Source organism: Oryctolagus cuniculus, chromosome 1 (assembly GCF_964237555.1).
Source record: "Oryctolagus cuniculus chromosome 1, mOryCun1.1, whole genome shotgun sequence".
In the NCBI taxonomy this organism is placed as follows: Eukaryota; Metazoa; Chordata; class Mammalia; order Lagomorpha; family Leporidae; genus Oryctolagus; species Oryctolagus cuniculus.
Window position 1 is genome coordinate 233750551 of NC_091432.1, and position 19228 is coordinate 233769778.

The 19228-nt window shown below is 53.0% G+C and overlaps 1 protein-coding gene across 9 annotated transcripts in view; it reads left to right on the forward strand.

The window, feature by feature from the left end:
* The window catches only part of NUP214 (nucleoporin 214), a 108047-nt gene that overhangs the window by 88308 nt on the left and 511 nt on the right, over nucleotides 1-19228 (forward strand). For 7 of the 9 annotated variants that reach the window (XM_008249052.4, XM_008249053.4, XM_008249055.4 and 4 more), the window contains 5 exons: nucleotides 279-435; nucleotides 7722-7874; nucleotides 12427-12598; nucleotides 17679-17818; nucleotides 18999-19023. In XM_008249052.4, the coding sequence (XP_008247274.1) occupies nucleotides 279-435; nucleotides 7722-7874; nucleotides 12427-12598; nucleotides 17679-17818; nucleotides 18999-19023 (647 nt within the window). The remainder of the gene's footprint in view (nucleotides 1-278; nucleotides 436-7721; nucleotides 7875-12426; nucleotides 12599-17678; nucleotides 17819-18998; nucleotides 19024-19228) is intronic. The other 2 variants (XM_008249054.4, XM_070058141.1) reach the window with 1 other exon arrangement.

Genomic DNA, 19228 nt, shown 5'->3' on the forward strand with positions numbered 1-19228 from the left:
CAGAGACTATAGGCAGCGAGGCAGATAAACATCAAAAGTTCCCCCCTACCACAGATCTCATTTTCAGAGAACCCTGGATGAGAAATAAGTCCCTGCCCAGAGTCCAGCTGCTTTTGTGGTTAGAGTGTCCACACCAGAACAAATCAGAGGGGTTTTGGTTTGGTTTTGTTTGCTTTTTCCCTACATAGCGGCTGTGAGCGCCTCCTGCCTGCGGATGTGGCCTGCTGTTCACCGTGACCTCTCATCCTATCTTGCTTCCTGCCCCTTTTGTTTTTCAGCAGTCATCCTCTTCCAGTGGTGGCGTATTTGGGTCTGGAAACACTGGAAGAGGGGGAGGTTTCTTCAGTGGCCTTGGAGGGAAACCCAGCCAGGATGCAGCCAACAAAAACCCATTCAGCTCAGCCAGCGGGGGCTTCGGATCCACAGCCGCCCCAAGTAAGTGGAGAAGAGTTTCCCCAGCGTCTCAGCCCCTAGTGCCGCTGTCATCCGCCTGGTGTTACGAAAGCTGCAGGGACAGATACAAAAAGGAACAAAGGCCGAGAAGGCCCGTTCAGGTACCTGCCCCAAGCAGTGGAGTCTGCTTCCGGCTTTGCCTTTTCTGGTGTTTAGTGAGATGTCCTGTAGAATCGTGGACAGCAGGGCTGCAGGGAGAGCATCTGTGTGTCAGGCGACTCCCCTGTTCTCTCCCAGGGCCCCAGTCGCTGGTCCTTAGCTGCGACTTGACTTGAATGCAAGCGGACAAGCACACGTGAGCCACTGCAGTATAAGCTGGGTGTGCTCAGAGGAGAACACAGACTTTCATCTGGACAGTACTCTTTGCATTTGCTTTAAAATTCAGCCACTATAGAAAATGCCAACCAAAAGTTGAAGCCTTTACTATGTCCTATCTCTTCAGTTTTGTTTTATTTTCATCTGAAGCTGTTTCTGCTAGCTTTGTTCTCCACCTAATTTTTTTGTTGATCTGTCTGATCATGAGTGGAAATGAAAGGGATTTGTTTATTTCAGTATATGTACACACACACACATCTCCTGCCGTTAATAAGGGCCGAGATTGGAAGTTGGGAACCTGTCATCTTCACCGTAGCATCTTTGTTCTGTGTTCAGTTGAAGCTTCTCTCATCAGTCAAGTGGTGTAAGATCTTAATGGGTCGCAAGCTTGCCTCTCATCGTGACAGACGTCTCCTTAATATTAAGGGCCGTGTAGTTAAAAGCAAAACTTCTTACCTTGATTTGCTCTTCTAGATTATTTTGACGGCCTTGTCCAGTCCAGTCAGATATAAGCTTGTCAGGGGTACAACCCTACTCAGCTCGTGCAATTGCATAATCAGAAATGGCTGTCACTCGGCTTTCTGACTGCCACCAGAGATGTAGAGTCCTAGAGTGAAGGGGTCTTAGAGATCAAGTCTAATAGCTTTCAAAACTGTTGTTGCAGGTGACTTTTCAAGCGGAATCCCAGTAAGAGATAGCAGGTTCACCCTGCAGCACGGGTCAGGAGCCCTGAGATGCACATGGGCAGTGGCCGGCAGTCTGGCCGCAGAACCATGGCACTGGCCGTGTGGGCGTATTTGAAAACGTGGTCCTTCTCTGTTGCTCCTTTTGCCAGTGAGGAGACAGCTCACAGTCGTCAGGTGGTTCTCTCTGTTAAGTCACAAAGCCAAAACGTGGCACATCTAGAACTCAGCTAAATTATATTTCTTTAAAGACTTATTTATTTATTTGAAAGTCAGAGTTACACAGAGAGAAGGAGAGGAAGAGAGAGAGAGGTCTTCCATCCACTGTTTCACTCCCCAATTGGCTGCAGTGGCCCGAGCTGCACCGATCTGAAGCCAGGAGCCAGGAGCTTCTTCCAGGTCTCCCACGCGGGTGCAGGGTACCAAAGGCTTGGGCCATCTTCCACTGCTTTCCCAGGCCATAGCAGGGAGCTAGATTGGAAGTGGAGCGGCCAGGACTCGAACCGGCAGCCATATGGGATAGCAGCACTGTAGGCAGCAGCTTTACCCGCTATGCCACAGCGCCAGCCCCTCAGCTAAATTATACAAACATGTAACATGCTAGTTAGAAATTCAGGCTTATCTTGGAGGTAAATTATTACTCGTGAGGTTTTATTCCTAACCAATTTGTTAAAACTTAGTTGTATGATATACCTGTAAAAATTCATTTTCCGGGGCCGGCGCTGTGGCCCAGTAGGTTAACACCCTGGCCTGAAGCACCAGCATCCCATATGGGCACCAGTTCAAGACCCGGCTGCTCCACTTCCGATCCAGCTCCCGGCCAGTGCGTCTGGGAAAGCAGCAGGTGTCCTGCCACCCTGTGAGAGGCTAGGATGAAGCTCCTGGCTCCTGGCTGCCAGGTGGCCCAGCCCTGGCTGTTGCAGCCATTGGAGAGTGAACCAGTGGAGGGAAGATCTCCGTGTCTCCCTCGCCCTGTAGCTCTGCCTTTCACATCAATAAGTCTTTTTTTTTTTTTTTCTCCTTTTCCCCTGATTCATCTCTAATCCTCTGGTTCGTAACCATCAGTGAACGGTCTTCTCTTAGTTGCCTGGAGCTGGTTTGCGCATCTTGCCTGAGCGCCACGTGTGTGTAGCCTGACGTAGGCTGTGGTAGAGTATTCACGCCCCAGAAGTGGAAAACACTGCAGACCAGGACTCCACACCCAGCTTGGCACTAGGCAGCCCTTGGCACAACATTCTTCATTCTGATTCAAAGTAGACTGTAGCTACTGTCTTTTCCGTTTTTATTTATGCTAATATTTTGTTCATTTGAAAAACAAGGAGAAAGAGAGCTTCCATCTGCTAACTCACTCTGCAGATGTCTGCAACAACTGGGGCGGGGCCCAAGCTGGCAGCCAGAAACTGGATCTGAGTCTCCTAGGTGGGTGGCAGGCCCCAACCACTTGCTCAGTCACCTGTTGCCTCCCAGGTGCACGTTAGCAGGAAGCTGGAATCTGGAGCAAAGCGGGGACTGGCGCTCAGGCTCTCTAACGTGGATGTGAGTGTCCCAGTGACATCTAAGTCCCCTGCACCAGACACCCGCCTCTCACCTCACTGTCCTTGATACCAGACACCTGCTGATCTGTTCTTCCTAAGTGCTGTCTGTTGGTTATAAACCAGCAGTTTTACATTTAGGCTCAAAGGCAGTTGAGTGAATTTGAAGGAGTAAAGACAACATCTTTAAAAACAAAAATGCAAGATTTGATGATGCAGGGGGGAGGCGCCTCTGGAAGCCTGAGAACAAGTGTAGGGTACGAGGGGGAGGAGCTGGGAGCCACCTGGGAAAGGGCGTTGTCCTCAGCACAGCACCAGCAGCGCTGGCGGCAGCATTTGGTGCCTGCCCGTCGCGTCTCACCTGGCCCGTGTGCACTGGCTCCTCGGTACTTCCTCCCTCAGAAAGTCCTTCTCTGCTTCTTTGCTTTTCTCTGCTATTGTGGGGTGTGTTCCCCAGCCACCTGGGCCGCCGTGTAGTCCTTGACTCCCCTCCTGCCTCCAGTGTGCTCTGCTGTCTTCAAATTCATCCCAAATCTTAAAACCTTTTTTTATTTTTATTTTTTGCCATTAACCCTACTCAAAGCCCCTTGGTACTTCCCACTGACTATAGATCAAGTCCAGACCTGCTTTCTCCTGGCATTCCAGGCTCCCCGTGACATGGCCCCAGCTCACCTTGCTGGCTGTATCTCGGTTCCCCTTTCAGCCAGTGTGTCTGCTTTCCAGCCTTCAGCACACACCCCTCACCTCGCCCTGCTTCAGTGCCAGTGGCGCATGGAGGCCCACTGTCCGGCTGGACCTGCTCTTTGCGTGGGGTTGGGTGTGTAGCTATCGGTCTGTGCACTGCACCTAAGAGCCGGCGAGGCCCACGGGGACCTCTCCCTCCAGACGGCCCACGGCCCTGGGATTCCATTGCTCTCAGAACAGGAAGCGGAAGGGAACTTACTGATCACCTGCTTTGTGCCAGATGCTCAGTGCACGTGGGCTCCTCCTTGGTCACAACTTCTAGTGGCGGCCACACTGTCTGCTGAGGAGGAAGGTGTCCCAGGCGGGCCTGTGGGCTTTAGAGATTACAGAGCTGCCAAGTGCACAGCCAGGACTCAGGTTGTGTTCCCCAAGCTCTGGGCCAGCGTGTTGCCGCTGGGATAGCCTCCCCAGCCTGGCAGTGGGTGGGCGCCTGCCTGGTGACCCCTGTGCTCCTTCTGCAGGGCCTGGAACACTCTCCCTTGTGGCTTTCTGGGCGCAGATCGAGCCAACCCGCAGTTCCTGTTGTGACATTTATGCCACAGGCTGCCTAGTCCTGCAGCTGCCCTGCTTAGCCTTGAGTAGTCATGAGAACTGTGGCAATGTGCAAGAAAGACAAGCCAGGAACACGACTGCTCCGAGTTGGCATGTTCTGTATCCAGAGGCTCAAAGCTTGGCAGGGCTGCTTCTCTCAGAGACTCTACCAAAAATAAACTGCGAGCCCCTGGGGTCATTTAAGACTCAGCATGTCCATGAGCTTCACCCAGAAGGACCTGCTGCCTCCTTCAGTCTTGTCCGCAGGACACTATGGGGTCGGCCTAGCACGTTCTTTCCATCCCAGGGTCTGAAAGCCGTGATTGTCCCCTGGACCCGGAGCGTCTTGGATAGCCTCCCCTTCTGAGTGTGTGTTAACTTCTTGTGTAGTGACTTTAGACTGCAGGGAATGGCCCTGCTGCCTGTGACTGCCGACACTGAGTTTACGTCAGACCCTGGTCTCAGGTGCTTTTGCCAACCGAAAGACCACAGAAGAGCTTGGTTGTGCCGGGGGAAGCCCAGAGAAGACGCCGCTTTGGTCAGTACTTGCCATCCCTCGTGCACGTCGTCCGCTGGCTGGTTTGTGCACAGTGAGGAAGGGTCTCTGCCCCGAAACCTTGCCCTCAGCTCAGGGGCCCTCTTAGCTCGTCTTCCTAAGCTGGAGACTGCCGCTTCGGATCCGTGAGGAGAGAACCGAGAGCTGTGCTGCAGGCAGAGCAGGGGGAGCAGGCGGCAGTTTGTGCCGGTTCGTTTCGGAGCACCTGGGGTAAAAGGCACGGTTCTCAACGTGCAGAGCCCTTCGTGAGCCTGCACGTGGCAGTGAGGACAACTTTATTGGTGGAGTGCGAGGAGTCTGCAAAACGAAGAAAGTTTCATTTCCTACTGCTGACCTGCTTTGAGTATTTCTTTGAGTGTGAGTGAGATAGAAGGAAGAGTTGAAGGTGCAGAAAAGGGAAGTAATCTTTTCTTTTTAGTTTTAAAGATTTTTTATTTATGTGAAAGGTAGAGTTACAGAGAAAGAGCGGGAGAGACAGAGAGAGATCTCCCATCCACTGGTTCACTCCCCGCATAACTGCAACAGTTGGGGCTGGGCTGGGCCAGAGCCAGGAGCTTCTTTCAGGTCTCCCATAGGGATTCAGGGACCCGATTATTTGGGCCCTTCTCCACTGCTTCCTCAGGCCATTAGCCGTGAACTGGATCAGAAGTGGAGTGCCCGTATGGGACGCCCGGTATTGCAGGTGGTGGCTTGGCTTGGCTGCACCACGACACCTGCCCCAGGAAAGCCATCTTCTCTGAGTCTCCTGTCTGCGCTGGGTGCTCCAGGTTCGTGTCAGCCTCCCAGCAGCCTTGCGTAGTCAGAACTGCTGCCCCGTGTTCTGTGTGAGGAGGCGGGTAGAGGGGGTAAGTCCTTGCCCAGGTCACACGGCTGTTGGGCAGCCTGACCCCGTCTGCCTGCAGGCTTTGTGCTTTATTCTGCGCCAGAGACTCCTGAGTGGTCTTGGACTCTGAGGAATTGGTCTCCCAGTATCACCCCAATAAAATCATTTTACTTCTCATTTCATGCGATTGCTCCGAGATCCAACCTCTAACCCTCAACTTGAATTTGTTTTACTGTTTGGAATTTTGCTTTGGAAGCACTAAGAAAGTCAGAAAATCGCAGCCCTCGGTTCCTGCAACACCAGGTGAAGGAGGGCCTGCGGAGCCTCCCTGTGCCCCAGCACTGCAGGTGCTCTCCGAGGAGTCCCGTGTGACCCCCGACTGCCCAGGAGAGCCTGTCGTAGGCTCCAGCAGGTGATAAACCGGCCTGCGCTACTGAAAGCGCTTTGTTCACAGCTGTCAGTCCCGACAGACGGGCCATCTGGGTGCTTGGCCAGGCTGAGAGGTCAGCTGGGATTTTACAGGGCAGTGATTATGATGGTGTGCTCTGCTGATGTGCTGCTGGTACCTAGCAATTTGAGGTAGCCACGTCCCTGAAACGAGGCCACGCGCGCTTCATGGATTGTAGATGGAGATGATTGCCCCTAGAAGTTAATCTCCTGTCGGGTGGGATTGGCCGCAGAGAAAGATGAGAGGCATGGGGACTTGACAGGCAGCTCGACTTTGACAGCGCCCTGGGGCTGCCCTCCCTCCCTCTGCCTTCACCTTCTGCGTGTGTGCCAAGTGGCTTGGGAGAGAGTGGTGTTGCGCAGACACCAGCATTTGTACTTCTTGGTGGCGTGGTCCAGTCTCCGTCTCCCACACAGCACACATTTCACTTCCTGTTTAGACCTGTGTCTTTGGACATCCGCCCCGTTCAGGATAGCTTCTCTACCTCGCTGTGGGTTCAAATCAGTTCTAATAAATCACCCTTCCAGTCACGGTGGGGAAATGTCAGTTATCCCTTCCCTTCCCCCACTCCAAAGTGAAGGGGGAAAATCCAGATATTTGTATTATCTGAGCAATTGCTTCTGTGTGTCTGGCTTTGGTTATATATGTTTCCTGCCAGGTTTGCATTTCTTATAACAGACAAAGAGGGGAAAAATCTTCTTACTCATCTTGGTTTCTGCTAGTCCGTTTCCTTTTTTCCTTCAATTCTTGAAGCAGATTCAGTACATAGTTGAGGGAGGGAGTGACCTACTAGATAAGCATCTAAAAGGTCAAGGGCTTAATTAAACCTCTTAGAAAGAGGAAAACAGACTGGAAGTCTTGCTGGCCTCTTGACCTTCTTCAGAATGTCTCCAGCTCCCATCAGATCAGAGATAGGAGCAGCATGATTTTTTGTGTTTTAAAGATTTATTTATTTGAAAATCAGAGTTACAGAGAGAGAGGGAAACACAGAGATCTTCCATCCGCTGGTTCACTCTGCAGATGGCTGCAGCAGCCAGGGCTGGGCCAGCCTGGAGCCAGGAGCTTCCTCTGAGTCTCCCACCCGGGTGGCAGGGCCCAACCACTTGGAGCATCTTGCAAGAAACTGCATGTTTTTGTTTGGCCTGCCATTCTCTGAGCAGCGCAGGTGACAGCAGTTGTGCCTAACTTGACTGTGAAAGCAGGAAGTGCTAGAACCCATTGTGCCTGGTTTGGATTCGTTCTACCTTAATCTCCGTAGTTTGACAAAATTTGATGTCTGTGTCAAAGCCGATCATTTATGGTGAAGCCAGCTCATTTTTCAGAAGCAGGCAGTCCCTTCTGAAGCTGCGCCCTCACTTCTTCGGTGCTGGGTGGACCCAGTGCTTGGGGAGCACGGGATGAGTTTCCACCAAGAAGCCTCTCCTGGCTGTTGTGTGCCTATAGAATCATGCCAACAAGTCATGAGCCTGGTGCCAAAATGCTGACAGACTTGCCAGGGTGAGAGCCCGGGCCCTGGGCTGCTTTGTCAACTGTCTCCCCAGACACCCAACAGAGGCTCCTTCCTTGTCTGTTCTGAGCATAAATCCGGACATTCCTCTCCCTCGACACTCCCCACACGTGTTCTTCCTCTCTGCAGATACCTCTAACCTGTTTGGAAACAGTGGGGCCAAGACGTTTGGAGGATTTGCAAGCTCATCCTTTGGCGAGCAGAAGCCTGCTGGCACCTTCAGCTCGGGAGGAGGCAGTGTAGCATCCCAAGGCTTTGGGTTTTCTACACCGAATAAAACAGGTATTCTCATACATGTTCATTATGGTGAATGTGTGCTTACGTGAGACATCTGGAAGGAGGCGGCTCTCGGTGGAGTGCTCATCTGCAGGGACTAGAACTGGAGTGTGGGTGACACTACCGTTCCTGCCCGTGCAGTCTTACATTTTGAGCTTCTGCATTCATAGCACTGGGAGGTCTCTACATGGGGAAAGCACAGACTGCATTGTGAATACTGAACAGTTGTAGACCGCCAAGGTCCGAGAACGTGGAAGAAAACGACACTAAACTCTGAGCAGGAAAGCACCTGACTTGCACATTAGTTTGGGCACCCGTTGCCTGTGATGGCCAAGCAGATGGTTTGCTATCGTGTCTGCAGTGTTTTTCCTTCTTTCCCGGATCATTTTTTTCTTTTTATTGTCAACTAATGTATAGCAGAATGTTTTTTCATATACACGTACATGCACACATATGATATCCACAATAGCATAAACATACAGTCCAGTAAGTTTCCACATTTGGAAAATACTCCTGTAGCCAAGAAGAAAGAACATGACCAATGCTAGTTTTTATCCCAGCAGAGAGAGAGAGAGCGAGCTCCCACTGCCTATTCACATCCAGAAAGCCCTCAGTGGCCCGGACCAGGCCAGAGCTGCTGCGCCCAGCAGAAGCCAGGAACTCAATCCAGGTCTCCCACTCAGGTGGCAGGACTGAAACCCGGATACTCCAGTGTGGAGCTGTGGGACATCCTGAATACTACGCCAAATGCCCACCCCCGGCACTACTTTTAAAGATAGGAGCACATTTGGAAACTGTGGGCCATTTTACACTTAAATCTTACTCATATATAATTAAAAATTTTGAAGAGCAATATGTGTTTAGATATAAAACATACACTTCATATCTGCCGGTTGCCTCTCTACCCTGTCTGTCTCTGAGACCTACAGAGGGTCCAAGGGTCCATACGCCTGCCTTTCTTAATGGAAGACTGTGTGAAAAGGACCGTGTCTGTAAAACAACAACAAAAGGTTTACTTATTTGAAAGGCAGAGTTGGAGAAGAGACACAGAGAGATCTCTATGTGCTGATTCACTCCCCCAGTGGCTGCGCTGACCAGAGCTAGGCCAGGCTGAAGCCAGGAGCTTCCTCTGGGTCTCCCATGTGGGTGTAGGAGCCCAAGGACGTGGCCCATCTTCCACTGCTTTCCCAGGCATGTTAGCAGTGAGCTGGATGGGAAGTGAACCAGAACCCACATGGGACGCAGGCACTGCAGGCTGTGGCTTTAACCCGCTGCATCACATCGCAGGCACCAAAGACTGTGTCTTTTAAGGAAGGTGGTTTGGGAGAGCTGTGTGCTGAGAAAGTAGTCCCATTCGGTGAGCGAATGGGTAGGTGACTTCCCCTCGTATGTAGGGGATACCTGGAAAGGAAGCTGACTTCCAGGAATAGGCTCCTCCTTGATGATGAGATGCGTAGGTGGCTCTGACGTAGGGGTGGGGCTGCCCCAGATGTGTACCCGGGAGCTCACCTGTTAGAACCTGGGGTGCTGTGCTGTCCAAATGCACCGCGTGCTGCACCTCAGACTGCGACTTGTGCTTTGGTCTTTGGTTTCACGTCTGTTGTACGCTCCCTGGGATCAACTGGAAATGGGCATCAGAGCCTTATTTTACCACCCCCCACACATCCAGTGACCAGTTTAGAAATGAAAGGGTCTCAGAGCTTTCAGCCCTCCTTACAGAGGCGAATGTGAAGATTCAACTGAGAAACTCTAGTCCATTAGTCATCAAGACCTGTTGTCTAGTTATTTTATTTTTTACAAGTCCAAAGACTTTACTTTGTCTCTTCTGTTTTTCTTCTGTGGGTTCCTTATCGTGGGATCATGTCTCAGTAGGTTTGAGAATCTGACCCTGTCGTTTTCTTCAGTCGTACAGAAAATGTATCCTCCCATCTCACTGTTTGCCCAAGGAGGCACCTAGATTGAGAAAGCTGCCTTGCAGATGTGGGGAATGGTGAGCCTGCTGCCGAAGCAGCACAGGAGGCTTGCTGTCTGCACAGCCGGCATTGGCTGTCCAGCCCTGAGCAGCAGGCAGCCCTGCTTTAAATAGAGGCGGTAGCCTTCCTGTGCGGGCCGTGCCATTGCCAGGGCCTTAGGATTATCCCCTCTTAATTTAAGAAGGATTTCAGGTTGATGGTTTAGATGGGTCTTTGAAAAAATGTCCAGAGTGTTGCTCCCCTCAGTAAAATTGTATTAGAGAGTAATCTGCTGGAGGTGGCTGAGGAGAGGAGGAAGGTGGGCTGAGCTGCCAGCGTGCGTTGGTGACGCGGAGGCAGCGGTGCGTGCCCGAGGAGATGCGAGGTGACTTTCCGTCACGGATTTCGTTCCAGTCCCAGCTTCACCGCCTGCCAGCTGTCTGCACTAGACAAGTGACCAGGCCGTGAGCTGGGTTTCCCTCCCTGTGCAATAAAGATCCCAGGCTAATTGGGATCACACCTGGCACACAGTGGGCCTCAGTAAAACAGGAAGTTTATGATTGGTGGGTTTTCGTAAACTTTTTTTTTTTTTTTTTTTTTTTTGGCAGGCAGAGTTAGAGAGAGACAGAGAGAAAGGTCTTCCTTCCTTTGGTTCACCCCCCAAAATGGCCACTACGGCCAGTGTGCTACACCCGATCCAAAGCCAGGAGCCAAGTGCTTCCTCCTGGTCTCCCATGGGGTGCAGGGCCCAAGCACTTGGGCCATCCTCCACTGCCTTCCCGGGCCACAGCAGAGAGCTGGACTGCAAGAGGAGCAACTGGGACTAGAACCCAGGGTGCCAGTGCCTCAGGCGGAGGATTAGCCTAGTGAGCCACGGCGCCGGCCTTTGGTCAACTTCTGATTCTTCTGGAGGAGAAATACCAGCAGGGCAGCAGCGGATAAAATCCAGCCCCTCCTAGCAGCAGGAGTGAGTTGCCTGTCCCCAGAAGTAAGCCCAGGCTGTTCATTCTCTGCTGTTTGAGTTGGCTGTGACCCAGGGCATGGTTTTAGGGCACTTTGTGTGTTTAGCCTCCTGCTGTCCCCTGTCCAGTTTACCTTCTGTATCATTGTGACTTCTCGTTTTTCACTCACCTTCCACCAAGAAGTCTGAACAATACCGAGTAGAGGCACTAGATGAAGCCCTGCGTGTCCAGGAAGAAAGTGTAACTAGATCCGTGGCCAGTGGTGAATTATTCAACTGCGAGGGCTTTTTAGCACTTTTTTTTTCCAGTCTGTTATATTTGTAATCAACAGTCTCCAATATCATGGCTGGAATTTCACTCAAGGTTTTAAAATGCAGAGTGTTTACCTCAAGGTGAGTGTTAGCAAAAGCTGTTCATGGTAGACGAGCATGTGGTTAACAAAGGAAGCATTCACTGAGGGCTTCAGCGGGAGCTCTTTGTCCCTCACACGTGGTCTTTCGGGTAGCAAAAGCTTACGGTGTGGTGATGTTTATAATGAGACCAGATTCATCCTTCTAACACCAGGGTCACCTCCTGAAAGGGGAGAATAATGTCCCTGCCTCCTCTGGCTCTCGTGTCCTTGGGTGTTACTTGGCCTCTGTGACTCCGTTTGCGTGCTCCGCTCATTTTAGAAGTGCCTGCTCCCCGGGGAGGTCGTCCCCGAGTGCACTCCTCCCGTTCAGTTCCACCTGCACTCACTGAGTGTCTGCTCTACGAGGGTGAGTTCTCAGTGTCGTGGAGATTTCGGAGCCCTGTCATGGAGCACCAGGAGTAACCCGGAGCAGACGTTCTGTCTTCCCGCCACGTCCGTGACCTGCCCCTTTTCTGTGGTCACCTGCGTACGCGCCGCCTCCGGCCAGCTCATGGCCATCGAGCAGTAATAGCAGCAGCTTGTGGAAGGAGTGTGGACGCAGGCTGTCCTCACAGGTGACAGATGACTGTATTGGAGCCACACAGCAGCCTTCTTCCGAAGGAGGGGGAGCCGCACCAGACTGCGGAAGGAAAGCAGTTTTTACAGATTCTTCGTGCTGAGAGGGAAGGATGCTGGTGAAAGCCGTGTGTGGCCACCAGGCTGTAAATAAATAAAAGGTTCCTGGCTGGGTGCCCACGTGGGCATCTCTGTCCCCGCTGTGACCCAGTTCACAGGTTGTCCCAGAGAAGGGCTTTGGGGCCTCTAGTCTTATAGTTTGGGTTTCCTTGAAGCCAGGTCCCTTCCCTGTACATGCTGATAAGTAATAAAATCTGTCATCTTTCCGCAGCTGGGGAGGGACGGGAGCTTTAAGGGTGGTTTTCATCGAGAAGTCCCAAGCAGGTGGGGGTGGGAGAGGACCCGACAGCCCCCACGGGGTCCTCCATGGTGGTGTGCTCAGAGTCTGGGGGAGCTCTCCCTGAGTGGACCCCAGGTTCCTCTGCTAGAAGGTGAAGGGGGCGGTTTGGTTGGGCTTTGTGTTTCGGTGTGGTCTGTGGGGTAATGCCGTCCGCTGTGGTTCTTTGTGTTGGAATGTCTAACCTGTTTTCCCTTCTTCTTTTGATTCGCTCTCTCACTTCTCCGTGTCTTCCTGTCTCCTTCTCTCTTCTATTTCTGTTTGCCTCTGTTTTGCTCAGGTGGCTTCGGTGCTGCTCCAGTGTTTGGCAGCCCTCCTACTTTTGGGGGATCCCCTGGGTTTGGAGGGGTGCCAGCATTCGGTTCAGCCCCAGCCTTTACAAGCCCTCTGGGCTCGACGGGAGGCAAAGTGTTCGGAGAGGGTACTGCAGCTGCCAGCGCGGGAGGATTCGGGTAAGCCCCCTGGGGAGCCCCGAGGGGGACCCACCAGGCTCAGGACTTCGTTCTGAGGAAACAAGTTTATCTTCTCCCAACTCCTGACCGAGAGCCAAAGGCTCCTCTCCCAGTCGGCACACTGGAGGACTCCGGTTCCCTTCTAGGGGAAGGCCCGTTACTTTGAGGCCAGGTTCTGTTGGGTGTGCAAGAGGGTAGGAGGCTGTCAGCTGTGTTGCCCGCCGCTGGACCGGACCGGCCAGCAGAGGCCCTGCCCTCTCAGTGGGGCTGAAGGAAGGGAAGAGCTCTGTCTTGACGGCTTCCTGGCCAATGGTGGCCTCTGCTCCTTGGCTCCCAGCCGTGGGGGTGACGCCAGGAGGGACCTCCAGCTGCATCCATGGGGCGAAGAGCAGCGTAGGTGTGGAAGCAGCAGGCTCAGCAAGTCCTCTAGTCCCCATTCATCCACAGGTCTGTGTCTTACAGAAGTGCTGGGTTCATGCTTAAGGAAGCTCAGGCTTTTGTAAATAAAACTGATTTTTTTATTGTGGCAAAAGATAGATAATATAAAATTTACCATCCTGACCATGCACTAAAATCTTTACTTATTTATTAATCTATTAAATATTCATTTATTTATTTGAAAGGCAGAGTTACAGAGAGACAGGGAGAGAGAGACAGGTCTTGCATCCACTGGTTCACTCCCCAAGTGGCCACAAGGGCTAGAGCTGGGCCAATCCAAAGCCAGGAGCTTGGAGCTTCTTCCAGGTCTCCCATGCGGGTGCTGGGGCCCGAGGACTAGGGCCATCTTCTACTGGTTTCCCAGGCCATAACAGAGAGCTGGATCAGAAGTAGAGCAGCCAGGACTTGAACTGGTGCCCTTATGGAATGTCGGCACTGGCTCTACCCACTACTCCCCAGCGCCGGCCCCTACTACTACTTTATTTATTGAAAGAGAGAGACTCCATCTTCAGGTTCACTTTCCAAATGCCCAACAACTGGTCTGAGTGAGTCTGAAGCCCGGAGCCCAGAACTCATTCCAGGACACCCAAGTCAGTGACATCGCCTGCTGTCTGCCGCGGTGCTCGTTAGCAGGAAGCTGGGGTCAAGCAGAGCAGAGACTTGAGCCCGGGCACTGCAGTATGGCATGCAGGTCACCCAGTGGCATCCGAACCACTGCACCAAAGCCCACCCCTTTCCTAGCCTTTTTTTTTTTTTTTTTTTAAGATTTATTTATTTATTTGAAAGGGTTACACAGAAAGAGAAGAGAGAGAGAGAGGTCTTCCATCCACTGGTTCACTCCCCAGTTGGCCGCAACAGCCGGAGCCACGCCAATCCAAATCCAGGAACCAGGAGCCTCCTCCGGGTCTTCCCAAGTGGGTCAGGAGCCCAAGGACTTGGGCCATCTTCTGTTTCCCCAGGCCACAGCAGAGAGCTGGATTGGAAGTGGAGCAGCCGGGACTCAAACCCACACCCATATGGGATGCCTACACTGTAGGCAGCGGCTTTACCTGCTTCGCCACAGCGCCGGCCCCTTCCTAACCACTTTTTAAGTTTGCAGTTCAGAAGAAGTATTTTCAGGGGCTGGCGCTGTGGCACGGCAGGTTAGGCTGCTGCCTGCAGTGCTGCCATCCCACATGGGCGCCAGTTCAAGACCCGGCTGCTCCTCTCGCAGTCCAGCTCTCTGCTGTGGCCTGGGAAAGCCTGTGGTGCTCAGGCCCTGCACCCACGCTGGAGACCCAGATGGAGCTCCCGGCTCCTAGCTCAGGCCTGGCCCAGCCTCGGTCGTTGCAGCCGTCTGGGGAGTGGGCCAGTGGATGAAAGATCAATCTTCCCGTCTCTCTGTGTAACTCCACAGTTAGGAAGGCTCTCTTCCCGTGAGTTTTCTATGTTAGACCCATCGTCCTTGACCAGGCGATACCTCGTGTCCCCACTCCACTCGAGGCTCCCCGTGTGGGCCTTGCGTCCCACAGTCAGGCACAGTCATGGGCCTGGACACTGACAGGAGACCTCCGTGTGGAGAGTGGAGAGTCACAGCGACCACTCCAGTCCTCAACGCCGCGCTTGCTGCCTTGGGGTTCACTTTATTTTAAGGGCTCCAGAATTCCAGTCTGATTACCAAAACCCCAAGAGAAAAATAGCTTTGGCCACACCGCCAAGTGCCAGTAAAACAACTGTGATGACTGCAGTGTCCCCTCCGCAGGTATTCACACCTGAGATTCTGTAGGCGTCCGACTCTCAGTGCTGGGCTCAGACAGGGAAAGCTGAAGACCTGGGCTTTCTGGGGAATAGCAGGGAACGTGAGATGCTGGCCGGAAGCTAACATCTTTATCTTTTGTTGTCTTTTTTTTTTTTTTTAAAGATTTATTTATTTGAAAGTCAGAGTTATACAGAGAGAGAAGGAGAGGCAGAGAGAGAGAGAGAGAGAAGGCTTCTATCCACTGTTCACTCCCAAATGACCACAACAGCCAGAGCTGAGCTAATCCAGAGCCAGGAGCTTCCTCTGGGTCTCCCACGCGGGTGCAGGGGCCCAAGCACTTGGGTCATCTTCCACTGCTATCCCAGGCCACAGCAGAGAGCTGGATTGGAAGTGGAGCAGCCAGGTCTCAAGCCGGCACCCATATGGGATGCTGGCAGTGCAGGCGGTGGAAGTAAACAGTGATGTTATTCATACCCCGTGCTCCTTGGAAGAGGCCAGCCTGACCCAGGCTTCATGGCAGCTCTTGACCAACCCGAGCTCTGCAGTGAGGGCCCAGCACCCAGCTCTGCACAGCTGTGGGAGATTCGGGTTGACTGGGAATCTTGAGGTTTTACTTGTATATTTCAAACCAGCTGTTTCCTTTACCGTTAGGAAGGTATCATATTCTTCCCGGAGTGGCTCTGCCATGTGCGTCCTGACTGACTGCTCTAGAGCGAGGCTCACAGCACCAGCTCCGATACTAAATCTCCACCAGAGCTGTTACCCATTTCAGACCCCTGGCCTTGAGCCCATCTCTGACCCTGGCCAGCATCTGAGAGGATGACACTGTTGCTGACAGGCCCAGTTAGAGAGGTGCAGACAGAGGTCTTCCATCTCCTGGTTCACTCCCCAAATGGCCGCAACAGCTGGAGCTGAGCTGATCTGAAGCCAGGAGCTTCTTCTGGGTCTCCCACGTGGGTACAGAGGCTCAAGGACTTGGGCCATCCTCCACTGCTTTCTCAGGCACATTAGCAGGGAACTGGATCAGAAGTGGAGCAGCCAAGACACGAACCGGTGCCCATATGGGATGCCGGCCAACAGGCCAGCGCTGCACACCAGGGCTTTAACCTGCTGCACCACAGCGCCAGCCCCTAATTTATATATTTGATGGGGTTGGCTTTGTGGTCTAACAGGTCAAGCTGCCAGCTGCAGTGCCAGCATTCCATGTGACTGCTGGTTCAAGACTTGGCTTCTTGGGGCCGGCGCCGTGGCTCACTTGGTTAATCCTTGGCCTGCGGCATCGGCATCCCATATGGGCACCGGGTTCTAGTCCCAGTTGCTCCTCTTCCAGTCCAGCTCTCTGCTGTGGCCCGGGAGGGTAGTGGAGGATGGCCCAAGTGCTTGGGCCCTCACCCGTATGGGAGACCAGGGGGAGGCACCTGGCTCCTGGCTTTGGATCAGCACAGCGCCAGTTGTAGCAGCCATTTGAGGGGTGAGCCAGCGGAAGGAGGGCCTTTCTCTCTGTCTATAACTCTACCTATTTAAAAAAAAAAGAAAAAGGTCATGAGGGCTATTGGGTCCGTGGCCAAAATATAAGTCTTGGCTTCTCTTCTAATCCAGCTCCCTGCTAATGGTCTGGGAAAGCAGTGGAAAGTGGCCCAAGCGCTTGGGTACATGGACCTACGTGGGAGACCTGGAGGAAGCTTCTAGCTCCTGACTTTGGTCTGGCCAGCCCTGGCTATTGCTGCCATTTGGGGTGTGAACCAGCAGATGAAAGCTCGCTCTCTCTCTCTCTCTCCCCCTCCCTCCCTCCCTCCCTCCCTCCCTCTTTCCCTCTCTGTCTCCCTCTCTCCCCCATTCTTTCTGTAACTCTGCCTTTCAAATGAATAAAATATTTCTTTTAAAAAAAAAAAGATTTATTTTTGAAAGGCAGAGAGAAAGATCTTCCATCCACTGACTTTCTCCCCCAAAAGGCCGCAACGGCCAGATCTGGCCATGAAGGTGCCATCCTGGTTTCTCACATGGGTAGCAGAGGCCTAAACACTTGGACCGTCCTCCACTGCCTTCAGGCGCATTAGCAGAGCAGCTGTAAGTCACGCTAGCACCGCTTACACAGCTGTCAGCGTTGCAAGCAGTGGCTTGACCTGTTGCAGCCCCAGCCCCGGCCCCAGCCCTGGCCATCTCTGTCTTACTGTTAGAAGTAGAAGAAGGAAAGGGGAGCATTTTTGGGGCTGGACTTGTGCCCAGGATCTCAGAGCACTGATCGGTTTCCCTCACCGAGTTACCCCAAGACCCCCAAGGCTCTCCCCTGCTCGCCAGATACCCCTGTAAACTGTTCAAGGGTTAGATGATACGTCACTCAGCGTCGTTTGCTGGACCAGATCAGAACAAACCCCCGAGTGAGGTTGCCCAGGGAATGCCCCGAATGGAAGCTGTTTGTCCAGTGTTTTTTGTAGCACTTACTGATTCAGGAAACAAACACAAAATTCTGAATTAAATGAGTTGGAAACGCAAACAAAAAGGAAGTAGAATGACAGTCTGTGGGAAAGACCCTTTGCCTCATCGCCAAGAGTCAGTGGCACCTGACCCCGTGAGGAGCTGACAGGTGAACGAGGGAAGGGGATCGCCAGTAAGTGAGAGGCTGACATTGAGGATTGGGAGACGGAGGTGCCAGGTGGTCATCGAATCAGCACTGGCCTGGCTGGAGTTCGTGTTGCATTCCTGTCGATTTTCTTCCCAAAGCCCAGATAGAGGTTTCCTCGAGGCTGTAGCCCGATTTTTCTGACGTGCTGCTAGCACACACCATGCTGTCACCTCCAGTCCTGGTTGGCAGGGGCCTGAGGCTTGGGCTGATGGGCCGCGGCTTGTGGGGGGCAGTGAGCAAGAGGCCACGCCAACCAGGGTCTGTTTGTCCCTGGAACCCAGGTTTGGGAGCAGCAGCAACACGACATCCTTCGGGACCCTCGCGAGTCAGAACGCTCCCACCTTTGGATCCCTGTCCCAACAGACTTCCGGTTTCGGGACCCAGAGTGGTGGATTCTCCGGTTTTGGATCGGGCACAGGAGGTAGGTGGGCCGCACATTTTTCCCTCACAGGTACAGTGATCTTCCTGCCTTTCCTCCGATGAATGCCGTCTCCCCGAAGAAATGGGTGTTTTCACCCGACTGTTTGTTTTAGTATTTGAGAAACTAAAAGTGGTTGAAAAACAACATGTTCTCTTTGTTTTTTTTTTTTTGTTTTTTTTTTTGTTTTGTTTTGTTTTTTTTGACAGGCAGAGTTAGAGAGAGAGAGAGAGAGAAAGGTCTTCCTTTGCCGTTGGTTCACCCTCCAATGGCCGCCGCGGCCGGCGCACCGCGCTGATCCGAAGTCAGGAGCCAGACGCTTCTCCTGGTCTCCCATGGGGTGCAGGGCCCAAGCACCTGGGCCATCCTCCACTGCACTCCCTGGCCACAGCAGAGAGCTGGCCTGGAAGAGGAGTGACCGGGACAGAATCCGGCGCCCCAACCGGGACTAGAACCCGGTGTGCCGGCGCCACAGGCGGAGGATTAGCCTAGTGAGCCGCGGTGCCAGCCTCTCTCTGGGTTTTAATTAGACTCACACCATTGTCTGTTTCTTACCAAATAAATTACTGACTCGATTTTCTCTCACAATTTGAGAACTCCAAATAGTAACAGTCTTACTAGACCTTGGTTTTAAATCCAGACCAGCAGACCCAAGTAACAGGACGCAGAGGCTTCCTGGAAGTCTCCAGGCTCCAGAGCGGAGCGTGTGTGTTCTGTTTGGTCCTTGCTGCAGGGTCAGGGCACGGAAGCTCCACACCGTTACTCTTCTGCCCGGTGGTGCCGATGGCTGCCTGCAGCGGCAGAGCCAGCCCGGGAACCCTTGGGCCTTGCCTCCCTGGCCCTCCTAACAAAAAAGAGAACACGTGGGTGGAAGAAAGAGACACACCCACATTGTTCTACGGAAGTGGATGTGTGTGGTACAGGATCCCCTAGTGAGAGACCCTCTGCCGCCAGCCAGGGGTGGGGCCGAGCAGGAGACCTTAAAACCAAGAGGAGGCTCTTACCGGGGGAGGCTGCCCTGCTTCCGGGTGGAGCTGAGCCCCTGGCAGGGGCACTGGAATGGAGGGGCTGTGCCTGTCCGGGAGGGAAAGGGCAAGATTTCCCACTGGAGACAGGGAAGACCAGGGGCACCACGGCTTTCACGTGTACCTGTGCCTAACTGCGCCACTGTCGTCTCTTTCAGGATTCAGCTTTGGGTCCTCTAACTCGTAAGTATCCGTCTGCGTTTTTGCGTGTGAGTTTGATTGAGAGCCTCAGTGAGGAAGGCAGAGTGTGTGGGGTGAGAGGTACTGACGTGCTCACTGGTGCTGCGTTTGTGCATTGCTGTTTCCGTTTTTCCTGTTTCAAAACTTTGCCCTGGAGGCGGGAGGTGTTCGGCTGCAGGTCTAGGTCTGTGGACTCGTTGGTCTCTGT